The 23,888-nt window shown below is 49.3% G+C and overlaps 1 protein-coding gene across 1 annotated transcript in view; it reads left to right on the top strand.

Moving 5' to 3' along the window:
* Positions 1–409: 409 nt before the first annotated feature.
* LOC309684911 (E3 ubiquitin-protein ligase TRIM36-like) overlaps positions 410–23,888 on the top strand; it is a gene marked incomplete at both ends in the record, with an annotated part of 82,849 nt that continues 59,370 nt past the window's right edge. The window contains 1 exon segment of the mRNA XM_082500749.1: positions 410–430. Within this exon segment, the coding sequence (XP_082356875.1) occupies positions 410–430 (21 nt within the window).

The following is a 23,888-nucleotide window of genomic DNA, read 5'->3' as shown; positions in this document are numbered from 1 at the left end:
CTACAGCAGAGGTGAGCAGAAGACAGAATTTCAGCTCTCTGTCCCAACAGACCCCAACAGCTAAGGTCCTGTACCTGATGCAGACCATAGCTTTGATTTCCCTTTAAAAAACAAGCAAACAAACAGAAAAAACACCACCAGAAACAACAAAGCAAACACCACAGATCAGAATTTGACACTGGAGCCACGTGACCCCGCTGCCCCCTACGCTTATTCCCTAACGCGACTGCGCTTTCATTCCAGAGTGGCAATCCCCATCCTACGTGGCAAAGCTCGCAAAAGTTCCTAAAGTCACTTTTGACACTATGCTCTTTTTCACCTCGCTTGGAGCACCTGGACAGACAGACGTAGGTGCCGAGCGTCTCGGTACAGAAGACACACGCAGCCTTCCCGACAGAGGGAGGCAGTCATGAACAAGACGCTTTCCAGTGTACTGCACCGCTTGTCCCTCCCAGCACCAATTTCAGAATCACAGAATCGCAATGAAGAGGAAGGCCTTCCCCAATCACCGGAGGTCGTCTGGGCCAGCCCCGCTGCTCCAGCAGGGCCACCTGCAGTGGGCTGCCCAGGGCCGTGTCCAGGCGGCGGTTGAATACCTCATTCTGAAACACTTTTACAAAGATGCAACGGACTGAAAATAAAAATGATGAAAAATGGTAAGTCTATTTGTGTTGTTCAAGCTGACCAATTTTCAGCTCTATATACAATCAGGATTCTGTGCATTATATTAAAAATATCAAAGAAATAAGATGAAGCGTGGGCATTTTCTGTTATTCCACTTGCTGTTATTCTTCCGCATCTCTTGCTTGCCTAGGAGCAGCATGCGTATCCTAGCAAACCCATTTCAATAACACTCCTGCAGATCAGATTTGTTGTATTTCATGCCAGAGAATGTAAGATACAACACTTTACCTTGATAGAGCCTTTGTCAGTGTCCAGAATAGGATATTATTAGCCCTGGGTAGTGTAAGCCAAACCAAACTTGAATTCGTTTAACAAGATTTCTAAGTATTAAAACAAATCAATGCACTTTTCGTATTTGCAATGTTATTGTGCAGCACACGAACTTTGAATTCATCCATATTGCAGTAAAAAGGAAAAGGCCTGCGTCCATTTTCTCTTTCTGATTGTTGGACGTTGCTCTTCTACAGGATGCCCTTGTCCGCAGTGCCTCTTAGGCACAGTCTCTGACTCACACCAGACCCAATGTCATGCCTATGTGGTGGGCACGGCAGCACCAGCTGCCTGGCGCCGACACGGGGGAAGTGGAAACTGCACTGAAAGCAGTATGGGCACTCACAGAAAGAGCACACGACCCCTTGCCATGGGGTTAGTTAGGCTCAACATGCCCAGATATGACAGGCTACCCTTTCCTGGGGGAATTTCAGGAACTCAAGGTGTTTGCTTCTGACTAGAGGTCTCTCTGGAGTTCTCTGGTGACACCTGTCCACAGCTCTGGAGATAAGGCCCAGGAACAACTCTGGTTTAGTCCACTTCTTCATCCATCTATGACACGCCATGCCGACTCGCTGAAATGAGCAGTGCTGGTACAGGCAGGGCCGCAGCGGAACCCCTTTTTGGCCGCAAACCGGGCCTTTCTGGAGCTTTTCTGGGGCAGGAAAGGCTGGGCCAGTGCAGGGACACTCGCAGGGTGTTTTCAGGCTTGGCTTTGACAAGCCAAGGGACGACACTCCAAGGTATGAGGGATGGGGCGCGAGTGAGGGCCCTCAGCCTCTTGCTCCAAGATGTGCTGGGTATACTGCAGCACACTCGTAGTCTTATGAAGAGGAGCCAGGGGCTCCTGAGGCAATAGGAGCCAATGGGGAAACACAGGTAAACACCTCAAAGGAAGGCCACCTGGAGAACAGCACAAAGGAACTGCAGCCACTCCAGCCACTAAGTCACCTTCAACGGGGACCCAGCTTAAGTGCCTCTATGCAAACGCACACAGCGTGGGGAGTAAACAAGAGGAGTTAGAGACGTGTGCACACCTCCAGGTCTATGATCTCATTGGCATCACAGAGACGTGGTGGGATGGCGCCTATGACTGGAGTGTTGGAATAGAGGGATACAGGTCCTTTAGGAAGGACAGGCAGGGGAAACAAGCAGGGGGTGTTGCCCTCTATGTCCATGACCACCTGGAGTGAGTGCATGGAGCTCCACCTAGGGATAGATGAGGAGCCGACAGAGAATTTATGAGTCAGGATTAAAGGGAACCGATCTTTGTCGGTGACATGGATAGTGGGATTGAGTGCGCCTTCAGCAAGTTTCCCATTGACACCAAGCTGCCTGGAGTGGTTGACACGCTGGAAGGAAGGGATGCCATCCAGAGGGACCTGGACAGGCTGGAGAGGTGGGCCCACGCCAACCTCATGCAGTTCAACAAGGCCAAGTGCAGGGTCCTGCACCTGGGTCGGGGCAATCCCAAGCACAAATGCAGGCTGGGCAGAGAATGGATGGAGAGCAGCCCTGAGGAGAAGGACTTGGGGTTGCTGACCGACGAGAAGCTCAACATGAGCCGGCAACGTGTGCTCACAGCCCAGAAGGCCAACCATATCCTGGGCTGCATCAAAAGAAGCGTGGCCAGCAGGGCGAGGGAGGGGATTCTGCCCCTCTACTCCATTCTTCTGAGACCCCACCTGGACTATTGTGTCCAGCTCTGGATGCCTCCACATAAGAAGGACATGGACCTGTTGGAGCGGGTCCAGAGGAGGGCCATGAAGATGATCAGAGCACCTCTGCTGGGAGAACAGGCTGAGAGAGTTGGGGGTGTTCAGCCTGGAGAAGAGAAGGCTCGGGGGAGACCTTATAGCAGCTTTCCAGCATCTGAAGGGGGCCTTCTTGTAAGAAGGCTGGAGAGGGACTTTTACAAGGGCATGTAGTGATAGAATGAGAGGTAATGGCTTCAAACTGGAAGAGGGGAGATTTAGATTAGACATGAGGAAGAAATTTTTCACTCTGAGGTTGCTGAGCACTGGCCCAGGTTGCCCAGAGAAGTTGTGGATGCCTCATCCCTGGAGGTGTTCAAGGCCAGGGTGCATGGAGCTTTGAGCAACCTGGTCTAGTGGGAGTTGTCCCTGCCCATGGCAGGGGACTTGGAACAGGATTATCTTTAAGGTCCTTTCCAACCTAAACTATTATATTATTCTATGGTTCGATGACTTGCTCTCACTTTGGCTTCCCCCGATTTCTGACATCTGTCTTGGTTCCCTGCCCTGGAGTCTTACCCCGTTCCAGGTTCCGGCTGTCTACTAGGACTCCTGGTAGACAAGAGCTCTTCTTAGAATGGACTGAGGGAAAAATCCCAAATTATAATTTTTTTTTTCCATAAATACTCTGATTTTCAGATATTATACTGCCTTGTACACTAGTACTGTACTTCAATAGCCTGCATCCAGTGTTCAAGCCTGAAAAATTTATTCGAAACGATGAACTGGAAGTACACCTGCACACACAGCATTGTAATCTGATGTTATCTGTCTGAGGGGAGTCTCATCCATCTCACATGTTGTGCTCTGTCAACAGATATTGCTACTCGTGGCCCTACCAACCTCCTCCCACCACCACACACACTACTTTTCGTTTCTCTTACATCATCACCTGCCTACTCACCACTTTTACTACAAGAAAGATTTGATCTAGCAAATACCCAAGTAAAGCAACACTTTTACTCTGTGGACCTTGGCAACCTCAATTGCTGTTTGCGAGTTCATCTTTCATGTCACTGACACTTAGGAAGATCCCTAAAATGACAGCTAAAAAAAATCATACGCAACCCTATTCAAATGCCAATACAATTCCTTTCTTTGCCTTCAACTTGCTGGCATAGCAGATTAAAAATTCTTGGTTTTAATTAACAGGGGAGGTGATTCAGTAGTCCAGGTATAACAGTATTATGGTGACAAATAGACACTTGGGTTTGTATCCTGGGTATGAACAACATCCCAGCTGACATCTGTAAGTGCCAAGTTGCCGGTTATTTCTTAACGGGTTTCTGCGTAATTTTTTAGAGGAAAACAAAGTCACATTTGAAAATATCTGAATATTTGAAGGTCAGTTTCACCCAGTTCCAGACATTAACAGCTGGCTCTAGGAGCAGCATCTCAAAACCACGCCGCTTTTGGTCTCTAGTCAGTACGACTGGGCCATCCCCTGAGACATGATGGGGTCTGGAGCCAAAGGCCATCACCCAGGTATTAACACCTAAATCCCCAGTGCTGAAATGGATGCAATGACAGAGAGCCCTACACCCACATCCGGATTTTCACCAGGTGCAATATAAATGTTTCTTTAAAGAACAAACCTGTTTTGAAGGACTTTGTGTTAAATAACGGATTTTGCAGAAATTCAGGTAGTTGCTATAAGCAGAAATTACAAACATGGACTATTTATTCAGAATCAATATAATGTTGGTTCAATAAGAAAGTGATGAGTTATCCTCATGTGCGGTTTTTAACTTGTGTGTTCTTTGGGTATGTCGTGGTTTAGGCCAAATCCACCACTGGGGACCGAGGGACCCCAGACGGGACCGACAGATGCTCCCCTCTACCCCTCTACAAAGAGAGAGGCAGAGGAGGAAAAAGAGACTTACGAGTTTAGAAGAAACTAAACTACTTTAATGAAATATTAATAATAAAACAAAAAGAAATAATGAAAAATATATACAAAACCGTATCAAGCTCCCGAGATGACAATCACGTCACCGGCTGGCACTGGGGCAGTCCCAGGCTGGACTCAGTGACGGACGGGAACTGGATTCCGGATCTGGAGTCAGGATTGGGATCACAGGCAGACAAACAGAGTCCTCCTCAGACGTCGGCCATTGAAGGAAGAACGCGTGACCCTTTGATCCCTCAGCTTTTCTACTGAGCATGAGGCAGATGGGATGGAATACCCTGTTGGTCAGTTTTGGGTCACCTGTCCTGTCCGCTCCTCCCTCCAGGTGGGACCCCACTATGCTTTTTCGCTTCCGACCCTCCAACGTGGCAAATGACAATGTTGGTTGGCCTTGGCTGTTATGGCAATAAGTGTAAGCAGGAGCCTCTCTGCATGCCATGCCTGGGCATCAGCTATAAACATTGGTCTTATCACTCTGAGAGAGTGAACATTGTCTGCACAATATGCAGTTAATTTCAGTAGTTAGAAGAGGCCCAGCTAAGAAGCGAAGTTACTGAACAAAATTGGTTCTGTTTTACCTCAAACCAGGACATGGACTCTCTCTAGTAGTTCCCCGTCTCTCTTGAAGTGGGGAGCCCAGAACTGGACACATTATTCCAGTTGTGGCCTCACCAGTGCAGAGTAGAGGGGAAGAATGACCTCCCTCCACCTACTGGCCCCAGTCAGATTCAACACTTGGCTCCAAATAGGCTGGAAAACTGTCCTTACCCCAATGCACCTCAGAAATCAATCTGCATGAACAGGGAACTGTCACTCTCTTTGCAAACTCATCACCGGGGGGAGCTGGAAAAATATTTATAAAATCTATAGCTACTTAGAGTCCAGACGATAAAAAGCACAACACAGGTCCCATGAGAGAAACTGCAATGGGAAAAGGTCTTGGTTTGATTAGGTTGCTGGATAACAGCTTCAAGTTAAGGGATTTCTTGAGCTACCGCAACCATTTGCTGATTGTCCTCCTCTTCCTTCCCCTTTGCTCCTCTCCTCACAAATCAATGGCAAAGGACACAAAGGGACAGACTTCCTTCATTGTATCCAAATGCCCCAGTGCTTCACATGAACACATTTTAAGGAAAAGAGCAACAGAAGTGACTGACAACATGGAAGAAGACTGGGCAATAATCCATTAAAAAAAAACCCAGACAATAAAACGACACCAGAAAATGCAATTGAAATGCCTCCTCTCTTCTTTGGCACTTGGGAAACTTCATCTGGACACTTCTGTCCCCCTCCTGGTTTCCACAGCCCAAGAAAAGACTTGCTGTGGGCCCAGCCCAAAACCTTTGGGATGGTGAGGGGCACACAAGAGGCAGACAGAGGGAGCTGCCTCTGGTCTGCATCAAGAAGAGGAGGCTCAGGGTGGACCCAGCTGGTGACTACAGCTGAACAAGTGGCACTAGGCCCAGAAGAAATCCCAGCTAGACAAAATGAAAAGATTGTCACCATGAGGCTCCTCAGACACAGCACAAGGACCCAGAGGGGTTGTGAAGCCTGTCCTTGAGGGTACCCAAACATCACTGAACTAAGTCCCAAGCAACGGGATCCAGCTGGGGCTGCTCTGAGCAGAAGCTTGGACTGAAGACCTCCAAGCGTCTCTACCAACCTCTATGCTTCTGTGGTTCTTCAAAGGTGAGCTGTCCTGCCTTCCCCAGATGGGCAGCGACAGCCACAACCTTGTGGAAGGCGGCCTGTCACACTACCACCCAGGCCCTTACTTCAGATGAAGAGCCACTATCAAGCATGGGGGGCTTTGCCACTTGCAGGGCACTGGGTCGGTGGGAGGGCACTGAGGACCCCCAGCCCTCCTGGAACACTGTTGCCCTCTCGGGCAAGCAACATGGCGGGCAGGAGTGAGCCCCAGGAAAGAGGCTTTCGGCCCCCTCGACCCTCCTCCTCTTCCCACATTTGGGCATGTTTCAGGCCACAGCCCCCCCCCGCCCAAACATACCCTATTTGGCCACACGCATCAGCCACAGTCCCAATCAACATCACAATGGCTTCCTGATGTCATCAGCCACCTCACACTGCCTGTTCTTGGGGACCTATAAAAGCAGGGGTCCCTGCAGCTGACCCACAGTTTGCCGAGCTTCCAGGCCCTCGGATGCCAAGCATGCTTGGAAGGAAGAGGAGCTGGAGCAGCGAGGCACATGGCTGCCCACCTTTGTGTGGAACGCCGCAGAGCCGCTCCCCGCAACCGCAGAGGAGGCAGGCTCATCCCAGGAGGAGGAAGCAGAGGCGGCACACCACTCCTGATGGCACAAGCGCGGATGACCTCGATTCTATAATCAGAGGCATGCAGCACTTGACCATAAGCTCACCAGGAGACAGCGTGGAGCCCAAGCGCATCTGCCTGCCAGGGAACAGCCAGAGCAGTGAGGCAGATGGCCGTCCACTTTGGCATGGGACGCCACAGAGCCACTCCCTGCAACCAGGGAGGAGGAAGGCACCTGCCAGGAGGAGAAAGCGCAAGCAGCGGAGGAGGAACGTCACTCCTCATGGCACAGGTGCGAGTGACCTCGCTTCCGCGATGAACGGCACTCAGCGCATGGCTGTAAGCCCACGGGAGAACGACGTGGAGCACAAGTGCATCTGCCTGCCAGGGAGCAGCCGGCGCAGCGAGGCGGATAGCTGCTCAGCTTGCCGTGGGATGCCACAGAGCCGCTTCCGGCCACCATCGAGGAGGAAGGCACCTCCCAGGAGGAGGAAGCGCAATCGGAGAGGAGGAGGAACAACAACATCATCACCCCCCATGGCATAATTGTGACTGCCCCGGCTTCTGCAATCAAGAGCATGCAATCCACAGCATGCAATCAACTGCAACACATTTTATGTCTTTAACTTATTAAATTGGGTTGGTGAATGTAAAATTTCTGGGACTGATCTTGCTGTTTGTGCCGTAAATAATTTAAGCAATTAAAACTCGTTCCGCTTGGTTGGTGGTGCTGTTATGGCTGGAGAGACCCATAATTTATTTTCCTTTAGGCAATCATTCTATTACCCGATGAGGCCTCCCCACCCGGAAAAGGGAATCGGGTAAAACAAGGAAACCCGGGAGCTGAAGTATAAACATGTTTAGTAGAGTTAGATTAGGTAATTAACATTAACAGCACATTCTCCTTTTGCTCCTCATCACTTGTTCGTAAAAAAAACTGAAAATCAAAGAAGCGGCGGTGTGTTCACACCTCCTCCCTAAGCCCGCTCCTCGCTGCGGGTGCTGCCAAAGCGATGCCAAAAGGTGGGAATTTGGGGAAAATACCTGGCACGGTATTGAAATACAGGTCCAAAAGCCCCGCGGGTGGATTTAAACCACCGCTGCCCCACGGAAGGGCTCCACGTGCGGATTGCTGCTGCAAGTCTTGCTGCTGTTCCGTATGGCTTCAAAAACCTCAAAGTTCTGACGCATAAACAGAATCTGGACCAGATTCTCTGGCACCAGGACAGCGCGCCCATGCTCCAGGGCACCTTCCCTGGCAGCGAAGGCCTGGTCTGGCAGGAGGGCGGTGGATGGGGATGGCGAGGTACTGCCGGCTCAGCCGCCCCGCGGCCGGGAAGCGATGCTCATTGTTCTGCCACCAGTGCAGCGGCTGGTGCTGCGCTTGCAGAGGGGCTCCAGGATGTAGTTTTCCAGTTGCTGGTGGATCTCGGGGTTCTCTCCATGGCGTCCTTCCCCAGAAGGATGTCGTAGCTGCTCTGAGACGGGGCGCTGGCACATGGGTCCTTGCGAGTAGGCAGCTGGCTGCCAGCATCTGCGCCTGTGGCTTTGGAATCCGAGTTTGGCACCCCAAACAGGGTGGCACATGGGGACTGGTGGTTGCAAACCCACAACAGCATGGTTCTCACTGGCTGGTGCAGGTCTCAGGCTGGGGCTGAGAAACCGCATCTCCTGGAAGCGCTACCCAAAACAGAGGCATCTTCGGGTCTGGGGGTCCCCTGATGGTGCTGGGGGTCCTTTTATGGTGTCCTGGTTTGTGCTGGATGGGCCCTTGAGGACACTGCGTGTCCGCTGCGGTGTCCTGGTGCTGTAGTAAAATCCCCAACATGGGTTCAATTACAGCATGTCTGCCTTTACCAAAGACAGCAAACTCTCCTTTGGAGCAGGGAATTTGAACCCTCGCTTTGAATTGGACCTTTGATACCATCTTCATGAATGGAACCGGAATATTAAGATTTAATTTGAAAAAGGAAAGGGAATTTGGATTAGGGAAATGGAAGGTTCTGGGGAATGATTCTGAAAATTGGTGTTGGCATATTAACGAGACCCAGCAACCTGTATTGGTTAAGCAAACAGGACCATGTGATCGATTCCCTCGGGGAATGCAGTTCCCTTCAGTGTGGAAGACTGCAGAACACGGAGAATGGCATTACGTCCAATCTACTCCTTGGTGTATGGACTGGACAGGGAATCAGTCAAAAGAGAAGATAGGAAAAATTAATTTGCCTCCTGCTTGGATGGCAGAAATCTATGAGAGGCAATAGAAGTCGGATGGTTGAACGAGATCTTGCTTGGATTTGAGTTTGCCCGGACCACATGGCTGCAAAGCCTATTGCAAAACCCAATCATTTTTGTGATCGTAGTGATTTTTGTTTGTGTTTTGTTTGGATGTCTTAAGAGTATCGTTATCAAGCAATTATCTCAACCTTATGTATTAGTGATACGGGATAGGAAATGAGGCTCACTGAAGTACAGAAAGACTTGGCTAAGTCTCAAGGGGGGGAATTGTTGTAGTAAAATCGACATATACTAGGAAAATTAAATGGAAAATGTAATTGAAGCAATAAAGGAAACCTGCTGCTGCTCAAGTCCTGTATACTGCCCCAACACTAGTTATTTACCTACTCTCAATATAGGGAAATATTTAGTAGACACGATTTCTCTATGATTCAGTTAAGGAACTACCCAGCAGACAGTGTAGCACTGTCGATAAGCAGGGTATTCCTATCAAGAGAGCGACGAACTGTAGGCCTGGTCAGCAAACCCAGAAACCCACTTGGAACTGCCAAGATCAGAGGAAAAGCAGGTAAAAGGTGGTTCCGGCCAGGGGGGAGATGGTGACCACCGGCTCATTGACCACCTCCCCAAATGATACCACCTATTAAAAAGAAGGAAAAAGAAGACAGAGTCTGCACACTCATTTACTCATTTACCCAATCATTAGAGGGAATAACAGTGACTATGTATTAATTGTTTGAATATGTAATAATCAATGTGTAAAAGTGGACTTTTGGAACTAAGGTGTGAGCGCTCCTGTTTTGGGACAAGCACCCATTTCTGCACATTAATGGCATAAAATTAGAAATACCTCTGCTCTGTGTGTTATTGGCTTGCCCAGCAGGTAAAGAACCCAGATTTGGGACGCCACTGGGCTGACTGTAAGAGGTCCTGGGCTGCCCTTATGGGGTCCTGGGGGGGAGTCTTGCAGGCCAGAGGGAGTCTGGGGCAGCCCTTCAAGGATCTGGGGGTCCCCTCTGGTGCCTCTGGGGAGGGTTTTGTGGCTGGAGAGGGCTGAGCTGGTTTCAAGAGGTGCTTCCTCCGTTTCCCCAGCCCACCCAGCTCCCCCGACACCACCACCCCCCCAGGTTGGTGGGTGCCAGCAGTGCCAGCCTGTCCCACTGGGTCGGGCACTGAGAGGGGCACAGCCCCAGCCGCGGGACGGGAGGAGGAACCACAGCACCAGGGATAAAACGTTGGTCTCTATTTCTTTAACATTCCCCATGGGGGCACCCCAGTGTTGTGCGGCTGCACCGCAGCTGGTGCCAGGAGGGACTGCAATGTCTCCCCCTGTTTCCACAGATTACTAAAAATGATCAATAATACAGCATTGGTCACACGTTAAGGAAAGGGATACAATCAAAAGGCTTCTGTGTGAGCCGACTCGGGCAGGACGCAGGAACGACCACAAGACCACGGAAGACAAAGAACAAATGTGATCTCAATACCTCGCGAATTGGGGGGTCTCCCCAGCAACGCCCAGGCAGAGGGACACACGCAGGGGATGCAGGTGCCACAGGGCGGGAGAAAGTCCCTGTTAGCAGCAGCGTGAGCTCCAACTCGCTGTTCTCGCCTGCTTTTCAAGGGTTCAAGGAGGCGTAGTTGTTACTAGTTTTTACGTAGTTTTTACAGGCCTGTGTCTTTGTAGATACTTGATGTCTTTTGTTCCCTTTTTTATTTAAAAGTAAGAAGTTTACAAGCAAACAAAAAAAAACCCACACACCTCTTCTACCTGTTTGTCACAGTAATGGAAAAAATTAATTACAAGTGAACACTTGTCTTGACGCCAGATGCTCTCTAGGCTGTATTCTGGAGATACTGAGCCCCTCTTCTATCATTGAGGCAGTGTGAAGAAACCGCCCCTGCGTATGTTAGCGTGGGATGCTGTCTGAGGGTGAGCTTTCGGCAGCATCTGTGGGATTGAATTAAACAGCACCAGTGAGTATTCCCGTGACCTGGACCTTGATCATCAGTACTGCTAAACCATTTGGAGGTTTAAAGGTGTTCGGTGAAGGGGCAAAATAATTTTGGCAGAAAATATAGTTTAGTTTTTGGAAGAAAAGTATTGCTTTCAGGATGAGAACACGGTTTGCCTGACTGTTGATAGCTTTAATGTTTTCATGTATGTGCTGGCAGTATTAAGAGAGTGGAGGAGAAGCACAAAAGGGGAAAATGGCCACAGCTGGGAATGACTGCTATTTCCATTTTTATTGCCGCTATGCACAGGTAGATGCTGTAGATTTTAGAGTGGTTTGTATCCTTGATTTTCTTGACATGTCATGTTGAAAGGGAGGTTTATTGTGTAAAGTTAGAAGTTGATATGTCACTCTGCCTGGGTTATGGCAGCATCTGTAGATCAAATATCTGATCTTTGGAAGTGGTGAGAAGAGCTAATGATCATCTAAACAATGGGCAATTTCTCCTGGGAACTCTGCTCACATACCCAAAGAACACACAAGTTAAAAACCGCACATGAGGATAACTCATCACTTTCTTATTGAACCAACATTATATTGATTCTGAATAAATAGTCCATGTTTGTAATTTCTGCTTATAGCAACTACCTGAATTTCTGCAAAATCCGTTATTTAACACAAAGTCCTTCAAAACAGGTTTGTTCTTCAAAGAAACATTTATATTGCACCTGGTGAAAATCCGGGGGTGGGTGTAGGGCTCTCTGTCATTGCATCCATTTCAGCACTGGGGATTTAGGTGTTAATACCTGGGTGATGGCCTTTGGCTCCAGACCCCATCATGTCTCAGGGGATGGCCCAGTCGTACTGACTAGAGACCAAAAGCGGCGTGGTTTTGAGATGCTGCTCCTAGAGCCAGCTGTTAATGTCTGGAACTGGGTGAAACTGACCTTCAAATATTCAAATATTTTCAAATGTGACTTTGTTTTCCTCTAAAAAATTACGCAGAAACCCGTTAAGAAATAACCGGCAACTTGGCACTTACAGATGTCAGCTGGGATGTTGTTCATACCCAGGATACAAACCCAAGTGTCTATTTGTCACCATAATACTGTTATACCTGGACTACTGAATCACCTCCCCCGTTAATTAAAACCAAGAATTTTTAAAAGAGGACGTTCACATTTCAGGCAACGACTAGAGCATGGGAATCTAGCGTGACTTACCCACAAAGTCCTTTTCCTCATGGGGGTTCCAGGTGCAGATTCTGTCGCTGTGAAAAAAACTCTTGGCTGTGTTCACAGCAGCACACCCCGTATTGATCCGTTTAGTCATTTTTTATTGTTGTATATACAATACCTGAAAACTGTTTTCTCCTGCAGCAGAAGAACAGCAACATCTCCTGTTTCTGGGAAAGACAACCCTCAGGCTGTCTGAGGATCACTTGTGCATTCCATCATAGCAAACCTCGTTATATAAATGGACTTTTTTTGCCACCTAGCAACACTGAGTAGAAACATATTCTCAACAATTTGTTCGTGAGAGTAAGTAGATGCAGGAGAATGTCCTCCTAGTGCTTACTTCCTGTGCTTATGTAGTATATGTTAAGGTCAAGATGTGCACCATGGCAAAGAAATCAGGTATGATCTGCTATCCCAGCAAGTTGAAGGCAAAGAAAGGAAATTGGCATTTGAATAGGGTTGCGTATGATTTTTTTAGCTGTCATTTTAGGGATCTTCCTAAGTGTCAGTGACATGAAAGATGAACTCGCAAACAGCAATTTAGGTTGCCAAGGTCCACAGAGTAAAAGTGTTGCTTTACTTGGGTATTTGCTAGATCAAATCCTTCTAGTAGTAAAAGTGGTGAGTAGGCAGGTGATGATGTAAGAGAAATGAAAAGTAGTGTGTGTGGTGGTGGGAGGAGGTTGGTAGGGCCACGAGTAGCAATATCTGTTGACAGAGCACAACACGTGAGATGGATGAGACCCCCCTCAGACAGATAACATCAGATTACAATGCTGTGTGTGCAGGTGTACTTCCAGTTCATCGTTTCGAATAAATTTTTCAGGCTTGAACACTGGATGCAGGCTATTGAAGTACAGTACTAGTGTACAAGGCAGTATAATATCTGAAAATCAGAGTATTTATGGAAAAAAAAAATTATAATTTGGGATTTTTCCCTCAGTCCATTCTAAGAAGAGCTCTTGTCTACCAGGAGTCCTAGTAGACAGCCGGAACCTGGAACGGGGTAAGACTCCAGGGCAGGGAACCAAGACAGATGTCAGAAATCGGGGGAAGCCAAAGTGAGAGCAAGTCATCGAACCATAGAATAATATAATAGTTTAGGTTGGAAAGGACCTTAAAGATAATCCTGTTCCAAGTCCCCTGCCATGGGCAGGGACACCTCCCACTAGACCAGGTTGCTCAAAGCTCCATGCACCCTGGCCTTGAACACCTCCAGGGATGAGGCATCCACAACTTCTCTGGGCAACCTGGGCCAGTGCTCAGCAACCTCAGAGTGAAAAATTTCTTCCTCATGTCTAATCTAAATCTCCCCTCTTCCAGTTTGAAGCCATTACCCCTCATCCTATCACTACATGCCCTTGTAAAAAGTCCCTCTCCAGCCTTCTTGTAGGCCCCCTTCAGATGCTGGAAAGCTGCTATAAGGTCTCCCCCGAGCCTTCTCTTCTCCAGGCTGAACACCCCCAACTCTCTCAGCCTGTCCTCCCAGCAGAGGTGCTCTGATCATCTTTGTGGCCCTCCTCTGGACCCGCTCCAACAGGTCCATGTCCTTCTTATGTGGAGGCATCCAGAGCTGGACACAATAGTCCAGGTGGGGTCTCAGAAGAATGGAATAGAGGGGCAGAATCCCCTCCCTCGCCCTGCTGGCCACGCTTCTTTTGATGCAGCCCAGGATATGGTTGGCCTTCTGGGCTGTGAGCACACGTTGCCGGCTCATGTTGAGCTTCTCGTCAGTCAGCAACCCCAAGTCCTTCTCCTCAGGGCTGCTCTCCATCCATTCTCTGCCCAGCCTGCATTTGTGCTTGGGATTGCCCCGACCCAGGTGCAGGACCCTGCACTTGGCCTTGTTTGAACTGCATGAGGTTGGCATGGGCCCACCTCTCCAGCCTGTCCAGGTCCCTCTGGATGGCATCCCTTCCTTCCAGCGTGTCAACCACTCCAGGCAGCTTGGTGTCAATGAGAAACTTGCTGAAGGCGCACTCAATCCCACTATCCATGTCACCGACAAAGATCGGTTCCCTTTAATCCTGACTCATAAATTCTCTGTCGGCTCCTCATCTATCCCTAGGTGGAGCTCCATGCACTCACTCCAGGTGGTCATGGACATAGAGGGCAACACCCCCTGCTTGTTTCCCCTGCCTGTCCTTCCTAAAGGGCCTGTATCCCTCCATTCCAACACTCCAGTCATAGGAGCCATCCCACCACGTCTCTGTGATGCCAATGAGATCATAGACCTGGAGGTGTGCACACGTCTCTAACTCCTCTTGTTTACTCCCCACGCTGTGTGCGTTTGCATAGAGGCACTTAAGCTGGGTCCCCGTTGAAGGTGACTTAGTGGCTGGAGTGGCTGCAGTTCCTTTGTGCTGTTCTCCAGGTGGCCTTCCTTTGAGGTGTTTACCTGTGTTTCCCCATTGGCTCCTATTGCCTCAGGAGCCCCTGGCTCCTCTTCATAAGACTACGAGTGTGCTGCAGTATACCCAGCACATCTTGGAGCAAGAGGCTGAGGGCCCTCGCTCGCGCCCCATCCCTCATACCTTGGAGTGTTGTCCCTTGGCTTGTCGCAGCCATCCTGATAACACCCTGCGAGTGTCCCTGCACTGGCCCAGCCTTTCCTGCCCCAGAAAAGCTCCAGAAAGGCCCGGTTTGCTGCCAAAAAGGGGTTCCGCTGCGGCCCTGCCTGTACCAGCACTGCTCATTTCAGCGAGTCGGCATGGTGTGTCATAGACAGATGAAGAAGTGGACTAAACCAGAGTTGTTCCTGGGCCTTATCTCCAGAGCTGTGGACAGGTGTCACCAGAGAACTCCAGAGAGACCTCTAGTCAGAAGCAAACACCTTGAGTTCCTGAAATTCCCCCAGGAAAGGGTAGCCTGTCATATCTGGGCATGTTGAGCCTAACTAACCCCACGGCAAGGGGTCGTGTGCTCTTTCTGTGAGTGCCCATACTGCTTCCAGTGCAGTTTCCACTTCCCCCGTGTCGGCGCCAGGCAGCTGGTGCTGCCGTGCCCACCACATAGGCATGACATTGGGTCTGGTGTGAGTCAGAGACTGTGCCTAAGAGGCACTGCGGACAAGGGCATCCTGTAGAAGAGCAACGTCCAACAATCAGAAAGAGAAAATGGACGCAGGCCTTTTCCTTTTTACTGCAATATGGATGAATTCAAAGTTTGTGTGCTGCACAATAACATTGCAAATACGAAAAGTGCATTGATTTGTTTTAATACTTAGAAATCTTGTTAAACGAATTCAAGTTTGATTTGGCTTACACTACCCAGGGCTAATAATATCCAACACAAATAGACTTACCATTTTTCATCATTTTTATTTTCAGTCCGTTGCATTTCCTGGCTCTCAGAAAATGCTATCCCTGTACTGGAATGGTTTTGCTGCAAATATTATGGGTAGATATAAATTCCTAAGGAAAAGAATATCTTTTCTGATTTTCTTCTAATTAAGTGCAAATTATTTTTGTGAACTTGATATTCTTTCTCAAAATCTACATTTTTGTACTTAGTAAAGAGAATTGTGATTCAGAAAATTGATAGCAAAAGAACGTCTACAAGCCAAAAAAAGGTAATCTTAGCATTGCTAAATCCTCCAAAACTGATGCCATGAGGAGCGATACAGGCCTGGCTATTATTCAGCATGTTTAAACGAGTTTCACAGGTGGGGTCCTGAACTCACTCACTTCAGCCCAGGTATTACTGATCGTGTGTTTCCCTAAGCTGTAAGTATCTTAAAAGGTATTGGAAGAAAGAAGATTTCTGCCTCAAATTAATCTATCCACCAGCTGGAAGAGACAGCCAGCCTTTTTAAAATAGCGTAGAATGGTCAAAGTGTTCCTCTTTTCAAAAGGCCTTATTCAGCACTGCCTCATCTGTCCAGTCAGAGGAGTGAGTGCCCGTGATTCTTCCTACTCTCTGTAGTTGGGAGATGCTCTCGGAAGAGAGCGTCTTTCCTACTTTCTTGTAGTTGGAAGATGTCAACCTCCGCAGAAGATTTTTCCTAAAAGGCACAATCTATCTATTTAATGATTCTTTCAATATAATGATTTAAAAACTGTACCTGCTGGTCTGAACCTGGACTTGATATTCTAGTTCCCTCCAAATAAAATAAATATAATGTTCTTGTCTGCAGATGCCCCATTGCCACAGGGTGTACAAGAAGGGATTCTGCCTCCGGCCCATCATCAACAATCACTCAGAAATCAAAAGAATATTTTACTACCCGTTCACCCTCCACTGATTATAAACCTCAACGACGAGGAGGATGAAGAGGATGACGAAGAGGAAGAGAACTGTAAAGAGATTTTTCTCTCTTTTACAAGGAAGCAGAATGGGTTTTTTGGACTCTTGCAGTGTATACATCACAACTGATGTATTATAATAACAATTACATTGTTAGAAAAGAGTTGTTGACAAGTTTTGGAAATAGCTTCCAGCTAATCCTCAAAATATTGGAACTGGTAGTCCCCAGATGTGAGTGAGGCAATGTTTTCTAACCCCTGTGAATTGCCTCGCTGTATATTTCAATGGTGGTACAATTCACTTCTTTTTCATTCAATGAAGTTTAAAATGTGATCCACTATTCAGATGATGTGATCCACCATTCAAAAATTCTCAGAATTTGGGGATGAAATCACAAATTCAGGAGGTACTTCTTTCCCGGGAAACAAACTTTGGAACAGGGGCTGTAGACACTCAAGGGATAGATAGTGAACATCCCCAGTCCATAAGAAAGGTGCCAATGTCATGCAGCATTCTTTCTTAATAGAACAAATATGCATCTTTGTAATCTAGCCACGATCTCTACTCCACACCTTTTATTCTTCAGATATTGGTATGTGCTTATGATGCCAAACATCGCACTGCACAGTAATCTGCTCAGTGACACGTACATGCAGTGTTGTTCTGACCACTCCCTTAAACCCTCATGATGAGTAGACACTCATCACTGAAGGTGAAGTCACAGGTTTGTTTACAAAAGATAGCCGAGTGACCTCAACTTAAATAATTTGTTTGACTGATTTCCTAAACTCTGAAGGCGGTCTCATTTTATTGCAGAAAGTTACTCTCAAGTCTAGCGAAGAGAAATCAGACAAAACCCTTCACTAGATTAACTGCAGTGTCTACAAGTTGAATCACGGGGTATTTTTCATGCCTGTGCAATTCTGTATTGGAATCACGGAGTTTTCAGAGTTGGAAGGGACCTCTAGAGATCATCTAGTCCAACTCCCCTGCTAAAGCAAGATTGCCCAGAGCACATGACTCAGGACTGCATCCAGGTGGGTCTTGAAAATCTCCAGGGAAGGGGACTCCACAACCTCCCTGGGCAGCCTGGGCCAGTGCTCTGTCACCCTCACAGTAAAGAAGTGTTTCCGTGTATTTGAACGGAACTTCCTGTGTTCTAACTTGTGCCCATTGCCCCTCGTCCTGTTACTTGGAACCATTGAAAAGAGCCTGGCTCCATCCTCCTTCAACCCACTCTTTAGATACTCTATGGCATAATAAGGTCTCCCCTCAGCCTTCTCTTCTCCAGGCTAAAGAGTCCCAGCTCTCTCAGCCTTTCCTCATATGGGAGATGCTCCAATCCCTTCATCATCTTAGTTGCCCTTCGCTGGACTCGCTCCAGCAGTTCCCTGTCCCTCTTGAACTGGGGAGCCCAAAACTGGACACAGTATTCCAGTTGTGGCCTCACCAGTGCAGAGCAGAGGGGGAGAATGACCTCCTTGACCTACTGGCCACACTCTTCCCTATGCAGCCCAGGATTCCATTGGCCTTTTTGGCAACAAGGGCACATTGCTGGGTCATGGATAATTTACTGTCTACTAGGACCCCCAGATCCTTCTCCTCAGAGCTACTTCCCAGCAGGTCCGCCCCTAACCTATACTGGTGCTTTACATTCTTCCTCCCCAGGTGCAGGACCTTGCACTTGCTTTTGTTGAACCTCATTAGGTTCTTCTCTGCCCAGCTCTCCAGCCTGTCCAGGTCACGCTGGATGGCAGCACGGCCCTCTGGGGTGTCAGCCTCCCCACCCAGTTTGGTATCATCAGCAAACTTGCTGAGGATACACTCTGTCCCCTCATCCAGGTCATTAATAAATATATTAAACAAAATTGGACCCAGTATTGACCCCTGGGGGACACCACTGGTTACAGGCCTCCAACTAGACTCTGTGCTGCTGATCACAACCCTCTGAGTTCTGTCCCGCAGCCAACTCTCGATCCACCTCGCTGTCACCTCATCTAGCCCATACTTCCTCAGCTTCCTAATGAGGATGTCATGGGAGACAGTGTCAAAAGCCTTGCTAAAGTCAAGGTAGATGACATCTACGACTCTCCCCTCATCCAGCCAACCACTTATAACATCATAGAAAGCTATCAGATTGGCCAAGCATGATTTACCCTTGGTAAATCCATGTTGACCACTTCCAATAACTTGCTGTTCCTCAACGTGTTTGGAGATGACATCCAGAATGAGTCGCTCCATTACTTTCCCAGGGACAGAGGTGAGACTAACTGGTCTGTAGTTCCCTGGGTTCTCCTTCTTGCCTTTTTTGAAGATCGGAGTGATGTGATTAAGGCGGTGAGTGAGATGGTCCTTGTGGGTGCTTTCTGAGTGGCTCAATGTCGTGGTTTAGGCCTTAATCCACTACTGGTGACCTGGGGAACCCAAGATGGGACCGACAGATGCTCCCCTCTACCCCTCTTCAAAGAGAGAGGCAGAGGAGGAAAGAGACTTATGAGTTTAGAAGGAACTAAACTACTTTAATGAAATATTAATAATAAAATAAAAAGCAATAATGAAAAATATATACAAAACTGTATCAAGCTCCCGAGATGACAATCACAACACCGGCTGGCACTGGGGCAGTCCCAGGCTGGACTCAGTGACGGACGGGAACTGGATTCCGGAAATGGATTACGGATGGGGATCACAGGCAGACGAACAGAGTCCTCCTCAGACGTCGGCCATTGAAGGAAGAGCCCGTGACCCTTTGATCCCTCACCTTTTATACTGAGCATGAGGTAGTGGGATGGAATACCCTGTTGATCAGTTTTGGGTCACCTGTTCTGTCCGCTCCTCCCTACAGATGGGACCCGACTGTGATTTTCTGCTTCTGACCCTCCGACAGGGCAAATGACAAAGTTGGTTGGCCGTGGGGGTTATAGCAATAAGTATAAGCAGGAGCCTCTCTGCATCCCATGCCCAGGCATCAGCTATAAACAAATGGCCTTATCATTCTGAGAGAGTGAACTGTCTGCACAATATGCAGTTAACTTCAGGAGTTAGAAGAGGCCCAGCTAAGAAGCGAAGTTACTAAACAAAATTGGTCCTGTTTTACCTCAAACCAGGACACTCAGAATGGGGCACGACTGCTCATAGGGACAGAAAATGCTGTGGCAGTGGTTGAGCTGCTCAGATCTCGACAGTCCTACTCTTGTAGTTTTCTGTTCTCCTTGAAAGAGCGGGTGTGTGCTTTTTCACTTGTGCTGGGCAGTGATTAAAAAAGAAAAAAAACAAAAACTCTTGAAACTTCCTGTGAAATTAGGGGTGGCTGAGACACATCACATTTCTCACCTCTTTCACTAACTATGCTGCTTTCTCTGAAACTTGTTTGTATCCTTATTCTAAATGGTTTGGCTTCAGTAGAGCCAGGACACCCTAAGATCCAGTTTTGGGGCCGGTCGTCTCTTGTCAGGCAGAGATGTCCACGTTGACATCTGTGAGTGATGGTTTGGAGATGTTTCAGACCGGTGGTAATGACAGTAGAAGATACTTTGTATTAGCTCTCATATACTTTGTATTATACATAGTATAATACTTTGTTATTATATTATATTATAATACTTTGTATTAGCTGTCATCTTTCTTTGCAACACAGTGTTTGTGGGTCGCTGACAAGAGGCTCCTGGAGGTGTTGGCTGAGATTCTGTAATGGGAATTCTTTTGTTCTGGGGCTGAAGCCCAAATCGCCCTCTCATGGTGTGCGACTACGTAAGCTCTTCTTAAAAGGGAAGATCATTGCGGTAGCGGGAGAGCCTGTTTGGCAGGTGTAGTAGTTTGGGGACAGAGTCGCATTGTGGGCTGGGCCTTGGGGGGTGGGGGCTGTTTGTGCCCCGAGCCCTTGGCCCGGTGCTCACAGCTGGAACAGGCTCTGCAAAATCCTGCTGGAAGGAGCTAGATGAGGGACCTGTGGCCGAGCTGGGGGAGAGGAAGAACCCTTGGAGCAGCCTGGGGACCTGCGGCAAAGCTGCCTTCAAATCAGCTCTTCCCAGGAGGCACTGAGTGCTGTGGTTCTCCTTCAGGAAGCATGGTACGCACCAAGCACGGCCAGAGCTGTTGCTGTGCCAAGAGAAGACTTCCTGCCATGCTGGGGCTGATGGTGACAGTTCCCACCAGCTGTGCATCTCAGGCAGCTGCTGGTAAGATGCCACAGAGGGGGCACCGCCTGGCTGTCACTTCTCTTGCAGGTTTAAGAGCAGAAGAGAGGCAGGATGAGAGGGTGCATGAGGTGCAAAAGCTCATCAGACAGCTGGCGCAGTAGTGATGAGAGCAGAAGGAGATGCAGGTGATGTGGCTGGGACAATGCTTCTGAGGTACCATCTGCCACACAAACACAGCGACAGCCGGAGATGTTGGGATGTCATGGAGCAGGTGAGAAAGGTGCCTGGGAGAGGGGAGAGCCTGGGGAAGTGGGAGACAGGGATGGAGGGGCAAAATCTTGGGGGTTGGCAGTAAGGGTGCTCCTGCTGTGCAGGTGCTTGTGAGGTCACTGGTGGCTGAGCAGGATTTAAGGCAGGAGAAGGCCCTGGCTTGTGCAGCTGCTTGTGCTGCCACAGCTGGGTGAGTAGGTGATAGTGTAGAAGGTCACACCTGGCTTTTTCATGTGCTTGTGCTGTCCCATGTGCCTGAAGAGGTGCCTGCCTGAGGGCAGGAGCAGGACCTGGCTTGTGCAGCTGCTTGTAATGTCATCTGTGTTTGAGTAGGTGTTAGGGCAGGAGAAGCCTCTGGCTTGTTGTTTCAGAAATTACGCAGCCGCCAGCGAGACTGCGGTAGGAATTATGTGTGTGCCACCCCAACAGGGCTCAGCCCCAGGTTTCCGCTCACAGAAGATGAGTCGCCAGTCTGCTGAGTAACTCGGTGGTTTATTTACCCGACACGCAGAGCACCTCGAGCTGTTGCCTCCAGGGAGGGACCCCTACTGCAGATTGCACACCCCAATTATACCCTTACAGATAGATTCCCCAGAACGTACCGCCCATCACCCAATGCCCAAGTGCAATCGCTTCATTCTCGTCGGTGGTCTCTAAATCAAGAGACCACCATTATTGGTTTTCTTGGTTGCTGGGTGGCCGCCTTCTGAAGTTACCTCATTCTCTCAGAATTGTCTCCTTGCTCCTTTTGCGGAAGGAATCACTGATGTTCCCTTCCTCAGCTGGGGCCAAAGGCTTCTTTCCAGCAGTGTCATTTCTCCTTCCAGGAAAGCAGCTGGGCATGAGAATTGCCTTGCCTTGTCCCGTTGTTAGGCAGGACACTTGGACAGTGCCAGGGAGGGATCTCCTTTACCCCTGTGGAAGGAAGGGATTCAGCTGAGTCAATTGAGGCACCTCCTCTGGTGTTTTCAGTCCTGGGGACAGGAGGGGACTCGGTTCCCTCCCATGCACACCACAAATCTGTCAAAGGAGGTGGGATTCCTCTTGCCTCAGCTCAGGTGTGCACAACACAGCTGCCCTCATGGAAGCTCCTTGTCTGGGCTCTGCTGCTAATGACTGGAGGTGGAGGGCAGTGGTGAGCTGCTCAGACACAAACACCTGGTGACATGGGAGGTACTGAGTTGGTCCAGGGTACGTGCAGGGAACTGCAAGCTCTAAGGGAGCAACTCTGAGAGACGGGGCAACATCTAGGGGCATCTCCTTGGAGGTTGTTGGGAAATTCCTTTGTCCAACTGAGATGACAGCAGATGCCAAAATTTAGAGCAACTGCACCTTTTGCTACTCATTATGTTCAGGGCTCCATCACTCATAACAGTCACTTGGAAGGACAAAAGCGAAAACCTTCAACAGACCTTCCCCCAACACCTTGCTCTATTTTTCCCCAACTTTTATTGCTGAGCACGACGTCCTATGGTGTGGGATATCCCTTTGGTCAGTTGGGGTCAGCTGTCCCGTCTGTGTCCTCTCCCAGCTTCTTGCCCACCCCCAGGCTAGTTGCTGGTGGGTCAGCATGAGAGGCAGAGAAGGCCTTGCTGCTGTGCAAGCCCTGTTCATCAACAGCTAAAAGTGCATTGTGTTATCAGGACTGTTTTGGTCACGGATCCAAAACAGGGCACCATTTGGGTTGCTGTGGAGCAAACTAACTCCGTCCCAGGCAAAAGCAGTGCCGTAAAGCCCATCCTACTCCTGCCGCAGCAGCCACACGCAGCGGAGAGGAGTGTTGGAGCATGCTGGAGGGGCCGATGCATCCCAGAGGCATTCGATGCCCTCTCTCGTAACTGCCCAGCCGCAGCCCACCCCTAAACCCCATCTGCCCGGACGGGCTGCCAGTGGCAGAGACATGCTGGTGCAGGGGGCAGTCGGGATTTTTGGAAAAGGACTGGGGAAAAAGGGGATCGCTGATTCCCAGGACAAGATGGGAAACCTATTTCCTCTCTACCCAGCTGTGCCCCCTCCCTGCAGGTGTCATAACACACCTTCACGTGACGCAGGCTGATGGCACAGGGAGGTCACCCCAGCAAAGCAGCATTGCCAGGACTTCCCGGCGAGGCCTGGGCACTGCTGGGCACTGCTGAGGGGCTCCCTACTGCTTCCCTTCAGATCTGCTGCACAGCCCTTCAGATCTGCTGCACAGCCAGGAGCGGGGTCGGGAGGCAGCGGGGCTGTGCTGGGGGACCCTTGCTGACAGGCAGAGCAGGAGCACGTCGGAGAGGAGTTTTGGGCAGGGAGCTGCAAAGAGCATCCCTTTTCCCTGAGCTGAGGGCAAGCAGCAAGCGCGAGGGAGGGCTGCTGCACTGTGGCCGTTAGCTTGGAGCTGAGCTGCTTGTTCCCCATGCATTCCCAAAGTGAGTGCCGTTCTTCTGCAGCCCTCGAGCGAGCGGGTGGCTTGCCAGCTCCTGCTTAGGAGCACACGTTGTAGGGGCTCAACACTAGGCGTCGAGTCAGGGATCAGTCCTGAAGGGACTGCTTTCTGTTTAACTAATGCTGAGTTTGGGCTGCGTGTGTATTCTCCTGGAGTGACTGGGCATCGTGATCACATTTCTCGCAGCCAGCCTGCCGTCATTGCCAGCAGAGAGAACCAAGTGCAGATGGAGAGGACACGGAGAGGCAAGTTTTCTGGTGTTGGGGGGAGATTGCCAATAAAAGGCGTGCATGGCCCCAAAGGGAGAGGGATGCCACGCCTCACACGACAGCCAGGAGGACTAGTGCTGGGGAGCTGCAGTGGGGTCAGCCCTCTTCAAGCCTGTGTCATCATTTGCTTTCCAGGTTTAAGTTGCAGCCATGCAGGAGAGCCATCCCCTTTGGACACTGTGGCTGTAGGGACTCTGGAGGTCCCCAGCACGTGCCATATGGT

Source organism: Vanellus vanellus (genome assembly GCF_965231255.1).
Source record: "Vanellus vanellus genome assembly, contig: HAP1_SCAFFOLD_40, whole genome shotgun sequence".
Classification (NCBI taxonomy): Eukaryota; Metazoa; Chordata; class Aves; order Charadriiformes; family Charadriidae; genus Vanellus; species Vanellus vanellus.
This window is presented reverse-complemented; position numbering and strand designations above follow the sequence as displayed.